Source organism: Odocoileus virginianus, chromosome 20 (genome assembly GCF_023699985.2).
Source record: "Odocoileus virginianus isolate 20LAN1187 ecotype Illinois chromosome 20, Ovbor_1.2, whole genome shotgun sequence".
Taxonomy (NCBI): Eukaryota; Metazoa; Chordata; class Mammalia; order Artiodactyla; family Cervidae; genus Odocoileus; species Odocoileus virginianus.
Genome location: NC_069693.1, coordinates 22,054,955 through 22,072,262, shown reverse-complemented (window position 1 = coordinate 22,072,262; position 17,308 = coordinate 22,054,955). Strand labels below are relative to the sequence as shown.

The 17,308-nt window shown below is 42.4% G+C and overlaps 2 protein-coding genes across 7 annotated transcripts in view; one reads left to right on the top strand and one right to left on the bottom strand.

Moving 5' to 3' along the window:
- TXNL4B (thioredoxin like 4B) overlaps positions 1 to 17,308 on the top strand; it is a 52,022-nt gene that overhangs the window by 11,894 nt on the left and 22,820 nt on the right. The window lies entirely within an intron of this gene.
- LOC110130362 (haptoglobin) lies at positions 954 to 7,134 on the bottom strand. Its single transcript, XM_020882282.2, has 7 exons — positions 7,031 to 7,134; positions 5,111 to 5,184; positions 4,727 to 4,825; positions 4,393 to 4,461; positions 3,735 to 3,836; positions 2,822 to 2,896; positions 954 to 1,870 (listed from the first exon to the last, which is right to left on the bottom strand). Exons 1-7 carry the CDS (start codon positions 7,033 to 7,035, stop codon positions 1,092 to 1,094), a joined length of 1,203 nt encoding a protein of 400 aa, XP_020737941.1. The 5' UTR covers positions 7,036 to 7,134; the 3' UTR covers positions 954 to 1,091.

Below are 17,308 nucleotides of genomic sequence, written 5' to 3'. Positions count from 1 at the left end.
TCTTCCTACCAGCCTTCTCTCTTTCTCCTCCACTCGGAACAAGCAGCGGATGCTGTGAAAAGAGCTCGGGATTTGTGTTCAGACAGACTTAGGTTCAGAACTCAGCTTTGGGTCTCCCTGGTGGCTCAGTGGCAAATCAGTGCTTGTCAATGTAGGAAATGCAGATTTTATCCCTGGGCTGAAGATACCCTGGAGAAGGAAATAGCAGCCCACTCCAGTATTCTTGCCTGGGAAATCCCATGGACAGAGGAGCCTGGTGGGGTCTCCATGGGGGTCTCAGAAGAGTCGGATACAACTTAGCGACCAAGCAACAACAAAGGTTCAAGATTCAGCTTCTCTATTTGATACCTGCGTAACCTTGAACAAATCGCTTCTCTGACTCTCTATTTCCTTGTTTATAAAACAAGGATAACCGTGACCTCTCTGAGGCCTGACATCAAATAGGTACTCATTCAGGAATCATGACTTCCCCAGTGGGACAGTTCGTATCACCTTAGGGATTTCCAGTGGATCCAGGGTGTTTTCTGCCACACTCCCAGTAAGCTCTAGAGCACTTGGCTGCTGCTGCATTGTCAATGAGAGAATAAAAAAAAAAAAAAAAGCCCAAGGCTAAAAGCAGTACAGAAGGGCTTCCCCGGGGACTTGGTGGTAAAGAATCTGCCTGCCGATGCAGGATACGTGGATTCGATCCCTGGTCCAGGAAGATCCCACATGCCATGAGGCACCTAAGCCCGTGCGTGACAACTACTGAGCCTGCGCTCTAGAGCCTGGGAGCTGCAACTGCTGAAGCCCTCGCACCCTAGAGCCCATGCTCCACAGCAAGAGAAGCAATGAGCAGCTGCATACCACAGCTAGAGAGTAGCCCCCACTCGCCAAAACTAGAAAAAATCCTGCAAAGTCATAAAGTCCCAGCACCGCTGAAAATAAATTATTTTAAAGAAACGTTACAGAAGTGAGTCAAAGAAAAGCTCTTTATTGACACAGCAATGCAGGGCTGGAACCCATCAGCTTCACACTGCATTTTTGTCCCCTCCACTCCTGTCCAGTTTTCCCCTCATCCTTTCAGGCAGCTGCTTCCAGCCGGCCCCACCTTAGTTGTCAGCGATGGTTTTCCGAACCCAGTCCAGAATGGAGGTCACCTTCACATACACACCATACTCGGCCACGGCACAGCTCTTGTCAAAGCTCAGGATCCCAGCCGCATACCAGGTGTCGTCTTCCTGGTCGTGAACGACGAAGGCGCTGCCAGCATCACCATAGCAGGTGTCCTCCTGGTACTTGGACAGGCCGACGCAGAAGGTGTTCTTATTCAGTATGGGCTGCACCCCCACAGGGCTCTTATCTGTCTTATTTTTAGGCACAGTGCTGTTCTCGTAGTGCTCCACACACTTGTCTTGGTCAGCCACAGGCAGCATGATGTACTTCAGATGCTCCGAAAAGTTGAAGTTGGCATTTCGCCCCCAGCCAGACACGTAACCCACACGATCCACTTCCACATAGTCTTTCGAAGGTAGGCAGATGGGCATTACTTTTTCATTGACGGGTACCTTCTGTCTGAGTTTGATGAGCCCGATGTCTACCTTGGAGTGGTCAGGATGGAGAACCACCTTCTCCACCTCTACAGGCTGGTTCTTTCCCACATAGAGTCTTAAAGTAGGAGCGATGTCCTTTGCTTTTTTGTCACTGGTATGACCCAGGTAGAGATTTTTAGCTGTGGTGAGGAGCCATCGTTCATTGATGAGCGTGGCTCCCGAGATGAGGTTATGGTGAGAGACCATCTTGGCCTGCCAGGGAAAGCTGCCTTTGGCATCCAGCGAGCCACCGATGATCCTCTGCACCTGGTCCACTGGGTGCTTGGGCTTCCCACACACTGTCGAGGAGAGCAAGATGACCATTAATGTGAGCAGGGTGTGAGCGTCCCCCAGACCGGGAAACAAAAATGCCCTCTTGCCACTGTCCAAAACTATCGCTCTTCATGTCTCCAAGGCTAGAAACATTTACATGCTTTGCCCTTACCTTCTGCTCCTACCGTCCCCAATGTTTACAGTTTAAAAAAAAATTTTTTTAATGTTCACATCACTAAAGCAGAGTTCTGTTCCCTGCTTTTCTGACTCACTGAAATTTTGAAACCCCAGCTGCTGAACTGTAGGTATATTTAAATGATTTATCACAACTAGAGGTACATGATCCCTGAAATTCAGTGTAAGGACAAGGAGCTACCAAGTTTCATTCTCTCTGAATAAATAGGGACATGAAGCAATGTTGACCGGAACACAGATTTTATAAATACTGGAGTTGATACCCGGCAGGTTAGCGGTTCCACAGCCCAAGTAGCAGAAGAGGATGGGAAAAATCCTCTTGTTCCAGGAGGGAAAGGAGAGAGCACAGCCCCTCTTGGTGACAACAGAGTCCTGACCCTTCTCCAGCCTCTTGTAGCACATTCCCGTGGATTACGGTTTTGCTCTGCCCTCCCTCAGCCTGTTCTTCTGCAGCTTGCTTTACCCTTGGCCCAGGGCTCTCTAGGTGGGCTCTCTGTACAGAGTCCCCTGATCCTCTGTGGACAATGTAGACGGTGGACGCGGTCAGGGCCTTGGAGGCCAGATGAACACATCCTTAGTGAACTTCATGGGGTGGCGTCACCTGCCTGCACACATCTCTGCCCAGGCACCTCTGGTCCCCCCGGTCCCTGTCCTTGGCTGGTGTGTGCCCAAGGGAAGCCTCATAGGGAGGATGTGCCTTGATGTTCCGATCAAGATGCCTACCGTGCACCAGCCCATCAGTACCCACTTTCAGTCTGCTTCCCAGGCCCCAGGCTTCCTACCTGCCTCACATTCAGGGAGTTGCTGTCCAACGTTCTTATTTATCCACTGCTTCTTACTGTTAAAGGTGTACACTCCTGAAACAAAATTAAAAAATACAAGCTGAAAGGGATGCTATAGCTGGACCTAGCCCTGGGAGAGAGAGCATTTAAAGAGCAGAATCAGAGAAATAGGAGGAAGGAGGGCTAGGGAGGAGGAGGAACAGAAGAGCTCTGTGCTGGAAGTCAAGTGCTGGGGGCCACTGAAGCCCAGCAGGACGGGTAGTGGTCTAAGTGGCCGAGGCGATTGTGCCAAGACAGTACAGGGTTGGAATCAGGGTTCAAATCCTGACTTTCCCTCATACAGGCTACCTGAACTTGGGCAAATTTCTCAACCTCTCTGTGCCTCAGTTTCTTCAGCAGTGAAATGAAAATAATAATCCTGTCTCTCAGGAAGTCCCTAGTGGTCCAGTGGTTAGGACTCCGAGCTTCTAATTCAGGGGACCCAGATTTCATCCCTGGTCAGGAAGTTAAGTTCCCACAATTTTGTGCAACTTGGCAAAAATAAATAATAGTATCTCCAGAGGGATGTCGTGAGGACATCATGAGCAAATCTGTGGAGAAAACTGTGCACAGTACAGGAGCATAGTGCTCACGAGGTGAGGGCTCCCTGCCGTCATCACCATCACCATCATTCTGCTTTATATAGATCTTACCCTGAGATAGGTAGGCTACGTGGCATCACCTCCACTTAACAAGGGAGAAAACTCAAGCCTGAGGAGAGTTAATTTGCCCAAAAGGCCACAGCTGCCAGTGACAAAACCCTCATTAGAACCTGAATCTCCTGGCTCCAGAAATCACATGCCCTTTCTACCAGTCACCCTGGCTCCATCCCCCGTGGAAGTGGAGGGACAGGACGCATTCGTCCAGGCCTTACCATCTCCAGCAGTGCGCAGTTTGTAATAGGTTTTGCACTGGAAGCGAACCGAGTGCTCCACATAGCCATTTTCAATCTTGGGGGGCTCTGGGCAGCTGGCATCTGCAAAGGAAAGGAGGAAGAGAAGGTTCATATTGGGGAACTGCCCCTGGAGACGCGAAAAGGCAGGGCAGAAGAAGCTGGTTTGCACATCAACCTCCCGCCATCCCCAAAGGAGACAGCACCAGCTCTTCCTGGTGACGATGGAGTTCTGACCCATCTCCAGCCTCTTGTAGCACATTCCCATGGATTGCGGCTTTGTTCTACCCTCCCTTGATCTGTTCTTCCTGCAGCTTACTTTACCCTTGGCCCAGGGATGTCTTGGTGGGCTCTCTGTACATACAGGGTCCCCTGATCCTCTGTGAACAGTGGATTCGGTCAGTGCCCAGGAGACCAGATGAACACATCCCTAGTGAACTTTGTGGGGAAGCATCACCTGCCCGTGCACGTCTCTGCCCGGCCACCTGTGGTCCCCCCGGCCCCTGTCCTTGCTGCTGTGTGCCCAGAGGAAGCCTCACAGGGAGGATGTGCCCTGAGGATGTTTCGATCAAGATGCCTGCCGTGCACCAACCCCTCAATACCCACTTTCAATCTGCTTCCCAGGCCTCTGACTTCCTACCTTCACATTCAGGGAGTTGCTGTCCAATGTCCTTGTTTATCCATTGCTTATTGTTAAAGGTATACACCCCTGAAACGAAAAAAAAAAAATGAGCCAAAAGCTGGACCTGGCACTAGGAGAGAAGGTAGTTAAAGAGCAGAGTCAAAGAAGTAGGAGCAGGGAGGGCTGGAGAAGAGGAGCAAGGGAGGAGCGCTATGCTAAAAGCCAAGTGCTGGGGGCGCCAGTGAAGCGCCGCAGGACAGAAGATGGTCAAGGTGACTGTGGCAGTCGTGGAGACTGTCAAGGCGGTCCGGGGTTGGGATAGGAGGACCCAGAGGCATTCGCCCAGGCTCACCATCTCCAGCACGCAGTTTGTAATATTTGTCACACTGATAGCGAACCGAGTACTCCACGCGGCTGTTGGCAATCTCGGGGGCCTTTGGGCAGCTGTCGGCTGCAAAGGAAAACAGGAAGACAAGGTTCATTTTCAGAAACTGCCCCTAGAGACTGGAAAAGTCAGGAGAGAAGAAACAGCATATCAAACTCCCACACCGCAAACGGAAGCCCAGGAGAGATTGCTGGCTGGCTGGCTGGCTCCCCAATGTTCTTTATGATATTGAAAGACCAGAGATCAGGATAAGGAGCAATTGGATTTTCCCGGAGAGGATGCAGATCTGAAGGGCTATGGTGGGATGCAGCGGTGTGGCCAGGTACAGCCCTCGCCCACAGGCAGACCTACCTGTGGCCTCACTGCTGATTTCCACCACGAGAAGCTGCCCGCAGAGCAGGAGGGTGACGACCACTGGCAGGGCGCTGCAGAGAAGACAGAAAGGAGGGCACTGCTAGTCTCCCCGCTTCAACACATACACACACCCCTCTCGTTACCTAGAGACCCCTCACCCACCCACATGCATACTTCAGCAGCTTCCCAGTCACAGAGGTTCCTGTGTGTTCCGTGCTGCTGGAATTCTACAACAGCTTCAGAGAAGAGCAAGCAAGATTGGGAAGGAATCGGGCCTCAGTGCATGGCAGGATTCAGGAAACCCTAAATTGTTAACAATATTTGAGCTCCTCAGCAAAGAGAAGCCTCCCTTGGGGGCACCCCTGAGGTGCTGGGCTATGAGGATTCCACTAATAAAATGCAGGTATCTAGAAGATGGAGCAGCGGGGGAGTTATTATGCTACTCTCTCTACTTTGGGTATAAAACACTGATGTAGTTGTTTCTATTATTTTATGGTAATTTGATTTCAGGAAGTCGTATAGCGAACCCCCAAATTCCAGAAGGTTACATGGATGATAACTGACTCCGTAAAAGCTTGACTGTGCACTTGGGCATCAGTGCACAGGCCATACCCACCCATGGACCATCTCCCTGGAAGATGGCAACTACTCAGAGATTGCTTGGTTAAGTTTCTGGTTTCATTACCTCAGCATTTCAGAAGAAAATTTTTTTCTGTTTTGTTGTGTCACTCAAATGTTTCCCTTTTGGTCTTTCTCATTATACATTTTTTTAAAATCTGCTGATAGGCATATTCAAAATGCCAGGGAGAACTCCCAGGCAGTCCAGTGGTTAGGACTCAAAACTTGCACTGCCAAGGACCCAGGTTCAATCCCTGGTTGAGGAACTAAGATCCCGCAGGCCATGTGGTATGGCCAAAAAGGAAAAAAACGTCAGGAGGCCTACCACAGGGGCTACTGGCTTCCCCACAAAGATGAACACTTTATAATCTCAAGGAAAAAGCTATTTCTTAGAGAAAGTCATGCCTCATGGGAAAGACAGCACCATCTGAAAACATTACCTTTTATGGACACAGAAAAGCAGAGAATTTTTGCATAGTAAACCTTTATTCACTATGTGTGTGCTCAGTCACCCAGTCATGCCCGACTCTGCGACCCCACGGACTGTAGCCCGCCAGGTTCCTCTGTCGTTGGGATTTCCCAGGCAAGAATACCGGAGTGGGGTTGCCATTCCCTCCTCCATAGGATCTTCCCAACCTAGGGATCGAATCCTGCATTGTCAGGCAGATTCTTTACCACTGAGCTGCCAGTGACACCCCAGAGAGAATGTTACAAAAGAATAGTATTATGGGCAGCACAGGAATATGGCAAGAACCTTGAAGCTGACGTGCAAATGAATGAAATTTGGAAAACAATGAGGTAATGACTGAAAGGACTGCTCCAAACTCATAATTCCTAGAAGTCAAGGACCAAGCTTTAATCCATTTCTAATATCTCCTCCAGAACCTTATGCAGCACATAGAACATAGAGGATCCTCTACAAACATGCTACTATTTGGAAGATAATTCTTATTATAAATATCGTTTGAGCATTGGTGCTTCCTGGCTCTAAAACCAAACACATGAGTAGATTCCCCCAGGCAAGATAAGAGTGAGATCCACCCTAAATAACCAGGAGTCAGAGCCAAGGACAGAATAAACCCTGAGAAGTTTGCAAGAATATAAGATATTGTTCGTATGCTGTGCATCAGAAAACGAAGTATAATTTAGTCCATTTGCCTTATTTATCTTCGTTGTATTTTTGCATTTCTCCTGTAGGCCTCTCCTGTACCCAGGCTGTCATGTAGATAAAAGATATATCCAAAGAAGGATGAAATAATCCAGAGAAAAGTGAGGGATAGGATCAAACTGTGGACTCACCTCATCTTTGGTGTGTCTAGCCCTGGAAGAGCAGTGCCGTTAGGGGCACCTGCTGATGCTTTTATGTCCCCAGTATCTCACTCCACCCCCTTCTTGATTTTGTAATTGCTGTGTCTCCACACTTTGGCCTTATTAAGGTTACTCACATTTTCCAGTAACAAAGCCACAAACAACCTCCCTGTTAAAGAGTCCAGCTCTTGCTTCATACTTAAGTTTCCCCTCGTGTTCTTCATGCTTGAGCCAAAGAATCCTGGCTGTGTCACTACCCCATGCAGCTGCCAAAGGGTTTCCCGAAATGAGCCAGTGTGCAGAACTGGGGGAGGAACCGTTGATCTGGGTCTCTTTGTTCTGAATGCTTTCCAGCACTGACAAAGCCATTCTTGGGGTTGTTTCAAATCCATTAGAGACACTCCTGCAACCTGGCTGAGACAAGGCTCTCAAGTAAGCATTTCCTTTTCACAATCATGTCCCCCACACTGTGTTGCCATTTCCCTATTCTGCAAAGCTCTCCAACCTGAAATCAGTAAAATGTACTCATTGTGTCTTCTCTGATTGCTTGTTCCAAAAAATCACACAGAATGGTTAAGGCTGTAGTGCAGATGCAAACCGTACTCAGTGGCAGTGGTTATCATGGTTTTATTGTTGTTGTTGTTCAGTTGCTCAGTCGTGTCCAACTCTTTGCATCCCCATGGACTGCAGCACGCCAGGTTTCCCTGTCCTTCACTATCTCCCGGAGTTTGCTCAAACTCATGTTCATTGAGTCAGTGATGCCATCCAACCAGCTCATCCTCTGTCACCCCCTTCTCCTCCTGCCTTCAATCTTTGCCAACATCAGGGTCTTTTCCAGTGAGTCAGCTCTTCGCATTAGGTAGCCAAACTATTGGAGCTTCAGCTTCAGCATCAGTCCTTCCAATGAATATTTAGGGTTGATTTCCTTTAGGATTGACTGGTTTGATCTCCTTGCTGTCCACAGGACTCTCAAGAGTCTTCTCCAGCACCATAGTTCAAAAGCATCACTTCTTTGGCACTCAGCCTTCTTTATGTTCTAACTCTCACATTCATACGTGACTACTGGAAAAACTGTAGCTTTAACTATACAGGCCTTGTTGGCAAAGTGATGTCTGTGCTTTTTAATGTGCTATCTAGGTTTGTCATAGCTTTTCTTCCAAGGAGCAAGCGTCTTTTAATTTCATGGCTGCAGTTACTGTGCACAGTGATTTTGGAGCCCAAGAAAATAAATTAAGTCTGTTACTGTTTCCATTGTTTCCCCATTTATTTGCCATGAGGTGATGGGACTGGATGCCATGGTCTTAGTTGTTTTAATGTTGGATTTTAGGCCAATTTTCAGTGTCCTCTTTAACCTGCATCAAGAGGCTCTTTAATTCCTCTTCATTTTCTTCCATAAAGGTGGTGTCATCTACATATCTGAAGTTATTGGTATTTCTCCTGGCAATCTTGATTCCAGCTTGAGCTTCAGCCAGCCCAGCATTTCACATGATGTACTCTGCATGTCAGTTAAATAAGGTGACAATATACAGCCTTAATGTATCCCTTTCCAAATTTTAAACCAGTCAGTTGTTCCAGGTCCACTTCTAACTGTTGCTTCTTAACCTGCATACAGGTTTCTCAGGTGGTAAGTAAGGTGACCTAGTATTCCCAACTCTTTAAAAATTTATAGTAATCCAGTAATCAGTTCAAATAGGTAGGGAGAAAAGTAGATATACTTCAATCAAATGTCTGCAGCTGAATACTATTCAATTTCAATCACACTCATTTCATTTATAAAAGCCCAGTGGTTCTTAGAGTGTGCAGAAGAATCCCTCTGGGATATTTAAGGTGGTGCTGATGGAATAGCAAAATAATTGGAAACACACAAATGTTTATCAATAGGAGAATGGCTAAATAATGTGTGATCTGTTTGTATAACAAGATTACACAGCAAGGAGAATGAATGAGCTATGAAAGAACATGGATAGTTTTATAAACATAATTTTTAAAGAGAACTTCAAGTTTCATGAAAGTATATTGTGAATGATACTGCTTTTATAGAGCTCAAAACCAAGCAAACTCAGTAATGGATTCTAAAATATGACACCAAAATCACAAGCAGCAAAAAGAAAAATGGATAAATTGGGCTGCATCAAAATTAAAAACTTTTGTGCAACAAAAGATAATATCAAGAAAGTAAAAAAATAATCTATGAATAGGAGAAAATTTTTACAAATCATGTATCCAGTACGGATTTACTATCCAGACTATATAAAGAATTCTTACAGCAACAAAATGAAAAACAACCCAATTAAACATGAACAAATGATATGAATAAACATTTTTCCAAAAAAGATATACAAAAATGGTCAGCAAGTACATGAAAAATTATCAACACTGTTGGAAAACATCATTAAGGACATGCAAAACTGAAAGATACCACCTTACCCCTACAAGCATGCATGTGTGTGGTCAGTCATGTCCAACTCTTGATGACCCCATAGACTATAGCCCACCAGGCTCCTCTCCATGGAATTTTCCAGGCAAGGATACTGGAGCAGGTTGCCATTTCCTGCTCCGGGGGATCTTCTCAACCCAATGATTGAACCCACATCTCTTGCATTCCCTGCATTGGCAGGTGGGTTCTTTACCACTGAGCCACCTGAGAAGCCTCCACCTACAAGTATGGCTACAATTAAAAGAAAAAAAAATTAAATCTTGGCAAGAATGTGGAGAAATTCGAACTCCCAGACATTGCTGGTGAGAATGTGAAATGGAGTAGTATTTGGAAAACAGTATGACGGTTCCTCAAAATGCTAACCTAGGATTATTAATACCAAATGACCCAGTGATTCCACCTCTAGGTATTTAACCCAAAACAATTGAAAAAGGGCTCAAATAGATTCTTGTACACCAGTGTTCATTGCAACATCATTCACAATATCCAAGGGTAGAAACAACTCAAATGCCCTTCAACAGATGAATGGATAAAAATACATACAGTGTAATATTGTTTACTTATAAGAAGTTCTGATATATGCCGTGGCATGAATAAACTTTGAAAATATTATGTGAAGTGAAAGAAACCAGAAACAAACAAAAAACAAATACATGATTTCACGTGTATAAAATGTCTAGAAAAGGGAAAATCATCAAGGCAGAAAGTAGAATAGAGGTCACCAGGGGTGCGGGGGAGGGGTGTGTGCAGCAGGGAAGGAAAGCGGAGGTATTGCTTCATGCGTACAGAGTTTCTGCTTGGAATGATGAAAACGTTTTGGAAACAGTGGTTGCACAACATTGCAAATACAATAAATGCCGCTGAGTTGTATACTTCAAACCTGTTAAAATCATAAATTTCATATTATATATATTTTATTACAATAAAAAATTCAAAAAAAACTTTTTCTTGGTCAATTTAAAAAAAAATACTAAATATTGCTTTTTTTAAAAAGCAATACTAAACAATATAATGTAGAGGCATAGATACCAAGAAGACAAAAACTTTATTTTTAAAAATTTTAATAGAACAGAAAACACAAAATATAAAATGTTACCTCTCGTAGGGAGGCAGAAGGAAGGCATAAGAGAGAGGCATGTAGGTAAATATAAATACAAATACATTTTTGTTAATGATCCAGCTTTTGGACTGAGTAATGGGCTCAGTCCAATAAATGAAAGTACATTTTATTGTGCTTTATTTTTTAAAAGATGTATCACACATATACACATATATATCTCACATATAGTATTTATGTACTGTGCTTAGTCACTCAGTCATGTCCGACTCTTTGCAGCCCCTTGGATTGTAGCCCACTAGGCTTCTCTGTCCATGGGGGTTCTCCAGGCAAGAATACTGGAGTGGGTTGCCATTCCCTTCTCCAGGAGATCTTCCCAACCCAGGGATCAAACCCAGGTCTCCCGTATTGCAGGCATCTGGATTCTTTACCCTCTGAGCCGCCAGGGAATCAAATAACATTTAAAAATACCAAGGTAGAGGAGTCACCTGATAGACTTAAGCAAAGCCACAGCCCCTCCTTCCAGAGATGCGATTCAGCACATCTGAGCAGGGTCTGTGTATCTGCATTCTAAATGGCCATAACTTCTCCTGGCCTGCACGACCACTCAGTTCCATGGTCCCATGAAATGAGGCAGAGGCTTTCTCTTTGGGGTGCAGCTGCCCCTTGTAAGGGATCTAAAATGAAATATTTCTCACCACCACTATCGAATAAAAATTCAGGTGCACAAAATTTGCACTTTTCTTCCAAACAAAACCTGAACTCTGTTATACCAACCCCACCTCGGGGGCAACAAGGGAAATTTACAGCCTCCCTGCCCTGTGTATTTTTTATTAGCTTTAACAATAAGCTGCTTGACAGTAAATCTGCTTTGAACATTCTTGCACATGTCTTTCGGTGGATGCATTATTTCTCTTGGGTAAATACTTTGTTGTCAATGGTGGGAATATATTTAGCTTTGATATGAATAGATACTACCAAACAGTTCTCCAGTATACCCTCCCAACAGCAATATGACAAAGCTCCTATTGATCCATATCCTTGCCAATGCATTACAATTTTAGCCATTCTGGTACAGTGAAATATAATAATGGCTTTAATTTGCATTTCCCAGACATCAAATGATACGTACTCTTTTTTGTATTCTTGTTGGTCCTTTTAGATATCCTCTCTATGAAATGTCTTTGTTGATTTGATTTAGGAGGTTTTTTTTTTTCAAGATATTTTGAACACTAATCTTCTGTTAGGTAAATGTATTGTCAGCATCTTTCATTCTAAGACATGTCTTTTCACACTCTTCGCTGTGTATTTTGATGAACAGAAGTACAGTAATTCTGAATTTTAATAAGTCCTAATTTACCAGTTTTTTAAATTTTATGGTGAGTGTTTTTTTGTGTCCTGATTAAGGAATCTTTACCTATACGATTATGACAACATTCTCTCTTTTTAAAAAATCTTTTTATTTTGCATTGGGGTATAGCCAGTTAACAAAAGATGTTGTGATAGTTTCTGGTGAACAGCCAAGGAACTCAGCCATACATATCCATGTATCCATTCTCCCCCAAACTCCCTGCCATCCAGGCTGCCACATAACACTGAGCAGAGTTCCATGTGCTCTATGGTAGGTCCTTGTCGGTTATCCACCTTAAATGCAGCAGTCTGTGCATGTCCATCCCAAACTCCCTAACTATCCCTCTCCCCCATCCTTCCCCCCAAGACAACCATAAGCTCTATAACAACATTCTCTTAAATTTTATTCTAGAAGTCTGTGATCTATATGGAATTAATGTTCATGTATGTGAGATGAAAGTTCAGATTTATCTTTCCATATAGATAAGCAATGCCCCAATAGCATTTTCTATAATGATCATCCTTTGCCCCTAAATTGCACAGGTGTCTTTTTTAGAAATTGAAGTGAAGTGAAGTCGCTCAGTCATGTCCGACTCTTTGCGACCCCATGGACTGTAGCCTACCAGGCTCCTCTGTCCATGGGATTTTCCAGGCAAGAATACTGGATGGGTTGCCATTTCCTGTTAGATGACCGAATGTGTGTTGGCCTCTTCCTGTATTCTTTATTCAGTTCCATGAATCTATTTGTTTAATCTTGGGCCAAAGTCACAGTCTTACTAATGAACAGTTGATAGAAAATCTTGCTATCTGGTATTTTGTTGTTGCTTAGTTGCCAAGTTGTGTCCAACTCTTTTATGATCCCATGGACTGTAGCCCGCCAGGCTCCTCTGTCCATGGGATTTTGCAGGTAAGAATACTGGGGTGGGTGGGTAGTCATTCCCCTCTCCAGGGGATCTTCCTGACCCAGGGATCGAACCCCAGTCTCCTCAATTGCACTCAGGTTCTTTACCATCTGAGCCACCAGGAAAGCCCGTCTGGTATTTTAGGTATTCCAAATTTATTCTTCTTCCTCAAGATTGCTTTGACTGACTACTCTGGGTCCTTTGCGTGTCATATAAATTTTAGTTTTTATCGGAGCATAGTTGATGTACAATGTTGAGTTAATTTCTACTGTACAGCAAAGTGAATCAGTTATCCATATACATATCTCCACTCTTTCTTAGGTTCTGTTCCTATATAGACCATTACAGAGTACTGAGTAGAGTTCCCTGTGCTATTCGGTGGGTCCTTGTCAGCTACTTATTTTATATATAGCAGTGTGTATGTGTCAGTCCTCATCTTCTGATTTATCCCTCCCTTGCCCCTTGGTAACCTAGGTTTGTTTTCTACATCTGTGACTCTATTTCTGTCTTATAAATAGGTTCATTTGTACCATTTTTTTTTAGATTCCACATAGAAGTGATATCACGTGATATTTGTATTTCTCTGACTTACTTCACTCATATAACAATCTCTAGATCCATCTGTGTTGCTACAAATAGTATTATTTCATTCTTTTTATGACTGAGTAATATTCCATCATATATACATATACCATGTCTCCTCTATCTATTCCTCTGTTGATGGACCTTTAGGGTGCTTCCATATCCTAGTTATTGTAAATAGTGCAGCAACGAACATTGAAGTACATGTGTTTTTTCAAATTGATTTTCTCTGGATATAGGCCCAGGAGTAGGATTGCTGGATCCTATGGTACCTCTATTTTTAGTGTTTTAAGGAACCTCTATATTGTTCTCCATAGTGGCTGTACCAATTTACTTTCCCACCAACAATGAAAAAGGCTTCCTTTTTCTCCACACCTTCTCCAGCATTTAGTTTGTAGATTTTTTGGTGATGGCCATTCTGGTGGGTGTGAGATGATACCTCATTGTAGTTTTGATTTTCAGTTCTCTAGTAATTATTCATGATGAACATCTTTTCATGTGCCTCTTGGCCATCTGTGTACCTTCTTTGGAAAAATGTCTATTTAGATCATCTGTCCATTTTCTCATTGGGTTGTTTGGTTTTTTGATAATGAGCTGCATGTGCCATTTCTGTATTTTAGAGGTTAATTCCTTGTTAGTCACTTCATTTGCAAATATTTTCTCCCATTTTGTGAGTTGTTTTTTCATTTTGTTTATGGTTTCTTTTGCTGTGCAAAAGGTTTTAATTAGGTCTCACTGTTCATTTTGCTTTTATTTTCATTACTCTTAAGAGGTGGATCAAAAAAGATCTTGCTATGATTTCTTGCACCTCTTTCATTAGATTTATTCCCAAGTATTTGATTATTGTGCCAGCATAACTGATATTTTCATTTAATATGCTGTTTATTACTAATATAGAAAAACAATTAATTTTCAAGTATTGACCTTTGGTAAACTCACAATTAAATCTAATGTTTTGATTAGTGTTCTACATTTTTTGGTACACAGTCATGCTATTTGCCAATAATGGCTCTTTTACCTCTTCTTTTCTAATCTTTAACTTTTAAACCTTATTTCTTTTTCTCACGTTATTGCACTAACTAGGATTTTCATTACAGTGTTACCTGGAAGTGGAGAGTGGACATCCTAGTCTTGTTCCCAAGCCCAAGGAGGCAAAAAGCATTCAAAATTTCACTCTTAAGTTAGTTGTAGACTTGTTTTGAGGTTAGTTTTGTTTTGTTTTTAAATATCTTTTATAAGATTATGGAAGTTTCCTTCTTAGTTTGTTAAAGTGGGCTTTTTTTTAACATAAAGAGATACCAAATGCTTTTTCTTTTTTTAAATTAATTTATTTTAATTGGAGGCTAATTACTTTACAATATTATAGTGGTTTTTGCCATACATTGACATGAATCAGCCATGGGTGTACATGTGTCCCCTATCCTGAACTGCCCTCCCACCTCCCTCCCCATCCCATCCCTCAGGGTCATCCCAGGGCACTGGCCCTGAGTGCCCTGTCTCATGCATCGAACCTGGACTAGTGATCTATTTCACATATGGTAATATACATGTTTCAATGCTATTTTCTCAAATCATCCCACCCTCACCTTCTCCCACAGGGTCCAAAAGTCTGTTCTTTACATCTCTGTCTCTCTTGCTGTCTCGCATATAGGGTCATCATTACCATCTTTCTAAATTCCATATATGTGCATTTCATCCACCTCATTAAAACTGATTCAAATGCATTCTTTTTAATAGCTGAGTAATATTCCATTGTGTATATGTACCACAGCTTTCTTATGTATTTGTCTGCCAATTTACATTTAGGTTGCTTCCATGTCCTAGCTATTGTAAACAGTGCTGTGATGAACATTGGGGTACACATGTCTTTTTCAATTCTGGTTTCCTCAGTGTGTATGCCCAGCAGTGGGATTTCTGGGTCGTATGGCAGTTCTATTTCCAGTTTTTTTAAGGAATCTCCACACTGTTCTCCATAGTGGCTGTACTAGTTTGCATTCCCACCAACAGTGTAAGAGGGTTCCCTTTTCTCCACACCCTCTACAGCATTTATTGTTTGTAGATTTTTTGATAGCAGCCATTCTGACAGGCGTGAGATGGTACCTCATTGTGGTTTTGATTTGCATTTCTCTGATAATGAGTGATGTTGAGCATCTTTTCATGTGTTTGTTAGCCATCTGTATGTCTTCTTTGGAGAAATGTATATTTAGTTCTTTGACCCATTTTTTCATTGGGTCATTTATTTTTCTGGAATTGAGCTTCATGAGCTGCTTGTATATTTTTGAGATTAATTCTTTGTCAGTTGCTTCGTTTGCTATTATTTTCTCCCAGTCTGAGGGCTGTCTTTTCACCTTGCTTATAGTTTCCTTTGTTGTGCAAAAGCTTTTAAGTTTCACTAGGTCCCATTTGTTTATTTTTGCTTTTATTTCCAATATTCTGGGAGGTGGGTCATAGAGGATCCTACTGTGATTTATGTCAGAGAGTGTTTTGCCTATGTTTTCCTCTAGGAGTTTTATAGTTTCTGGTCTTACATTTAGATCTTTAATCCATTTTGAGTTTATTTTTGTATATGGTGTTAGAAAGTGTTCTAGTTTCATTCTTTTACAAGTGATTGACCAGTTTTCCCAGCACCACTTGTTAAAGAGATTATCTTTTCTCTGTTGTATATTTTTGCCTCCTTTGTCAAAGAAAAGTTGTCCACAGATGTGTGGATTTGTCTCTGGGCTTTCTATTTTGTTCCATTGATCTATATTTCTGTCTTTGTGCCAGTACCATACTGTCTTGATGACTGTGGCTTTGTAGTATAGTATGAAGTCAGGCAGGTTGATTCCTCCAACCCCATTCTTCTTTATCAAGATTGGTTTGGCTATTTAAGGTTTTTTTGTATTTCCATACAAACTGTGAAATTATTTGTTCTAGTTCTGTGAAAAATACCGTTGGTAGCTTGATAGGGATTGTATTGAATCTATAGATTGCTTTGGGTAGTATACTCATTTTCACTACACTGATTCTTCTGATCCATGAACATGGTATATTTCTCCATCTATTTGTGTCCTCCTTGATTTCTTTCATCAATGTTTTATCATTTTCTATATATAGGTCTTTTGTTTCTTTAGGTAGATTTATTCCTAAGTATTTTATTCTTTTTGTTGCAATGGTGAATGGAATTGTTTCCTTAATTTTTCTTTGTTTTCTCATTGTTAGTGTATAGGAATGCAAGGGATTTCTGTGTGCTAATTTTATATCCTGCAACTTTACTATATTCATTGATTAGCTCTAGTAATTTTCTGGTGGTGTCTTCAGGGTTTTCCATGTAGAGGATCATGTCATCTGCAGTGAGAGTTTTACTTCTTTTTTACAATCTGGATTCCTTTGATTTCTTTTTCTTCTCTGATTGCTGTGGCTAAAACTTCCAAAACTATGTTGAATAGTAGTGGTGAGAGTGGGCACCCTTGTCTTTTCCTGACTTTAGGGAAAATGCTTTCAATTTTTCACCATTGAGGATAATGTTTGCTATGGGTTATATGGCTTTTATTATGTTGAGGTATGTTCCTTCTATGCCTGCTTTTTGGAGGGTTTTTATCATAAATGGATGTTGAATTTTGTTAAAGGCTTTCTCTGCATCTATTGAGATAATCATATGGTTTTTATCTTTCAGTTTGCTAATGTGGTATATCACATTGATTGATTTGTGAATATTGAAGAATCCTTGCATCCCTGGGATAAAGCCCACTTGGTCATGATGTATGATCTTTTTAATATGTTGTTGGATTCTGTCTGCTAGAATTTTGTTGAGGATTTTTGCATGTTCAGCAGTGATATTGGCCTGTCATTTTCTTTTTTTGTGGCATCTTTGTTTGGTTTTGGTATTAGGGTGATGGTGGCCTCATAGAATGAGACTGGCAGTTTACCTTCCTCTGCAATTTTCTGGAAGAGTTTGAGTA

Coding starts and splice junctions, on each gene's coding strand:
- LOC110130362 (XM_020882282.2), bottom strand. Junction 4,826..5,110: donor AATCAGCAGTGAGGCCACAG/GTAGGTCTGCCT, acceptor TTTCCTTTGCAG/CCGACAGCTGCCCAAAGGCC. Junction 4,462..4,726: donor CAAACTGCGTGCTGGAGATG/GTGAGCCTGGGC, acceptor TTTTCGTTTCAG/GGGTGTATACCTTTAACAAT.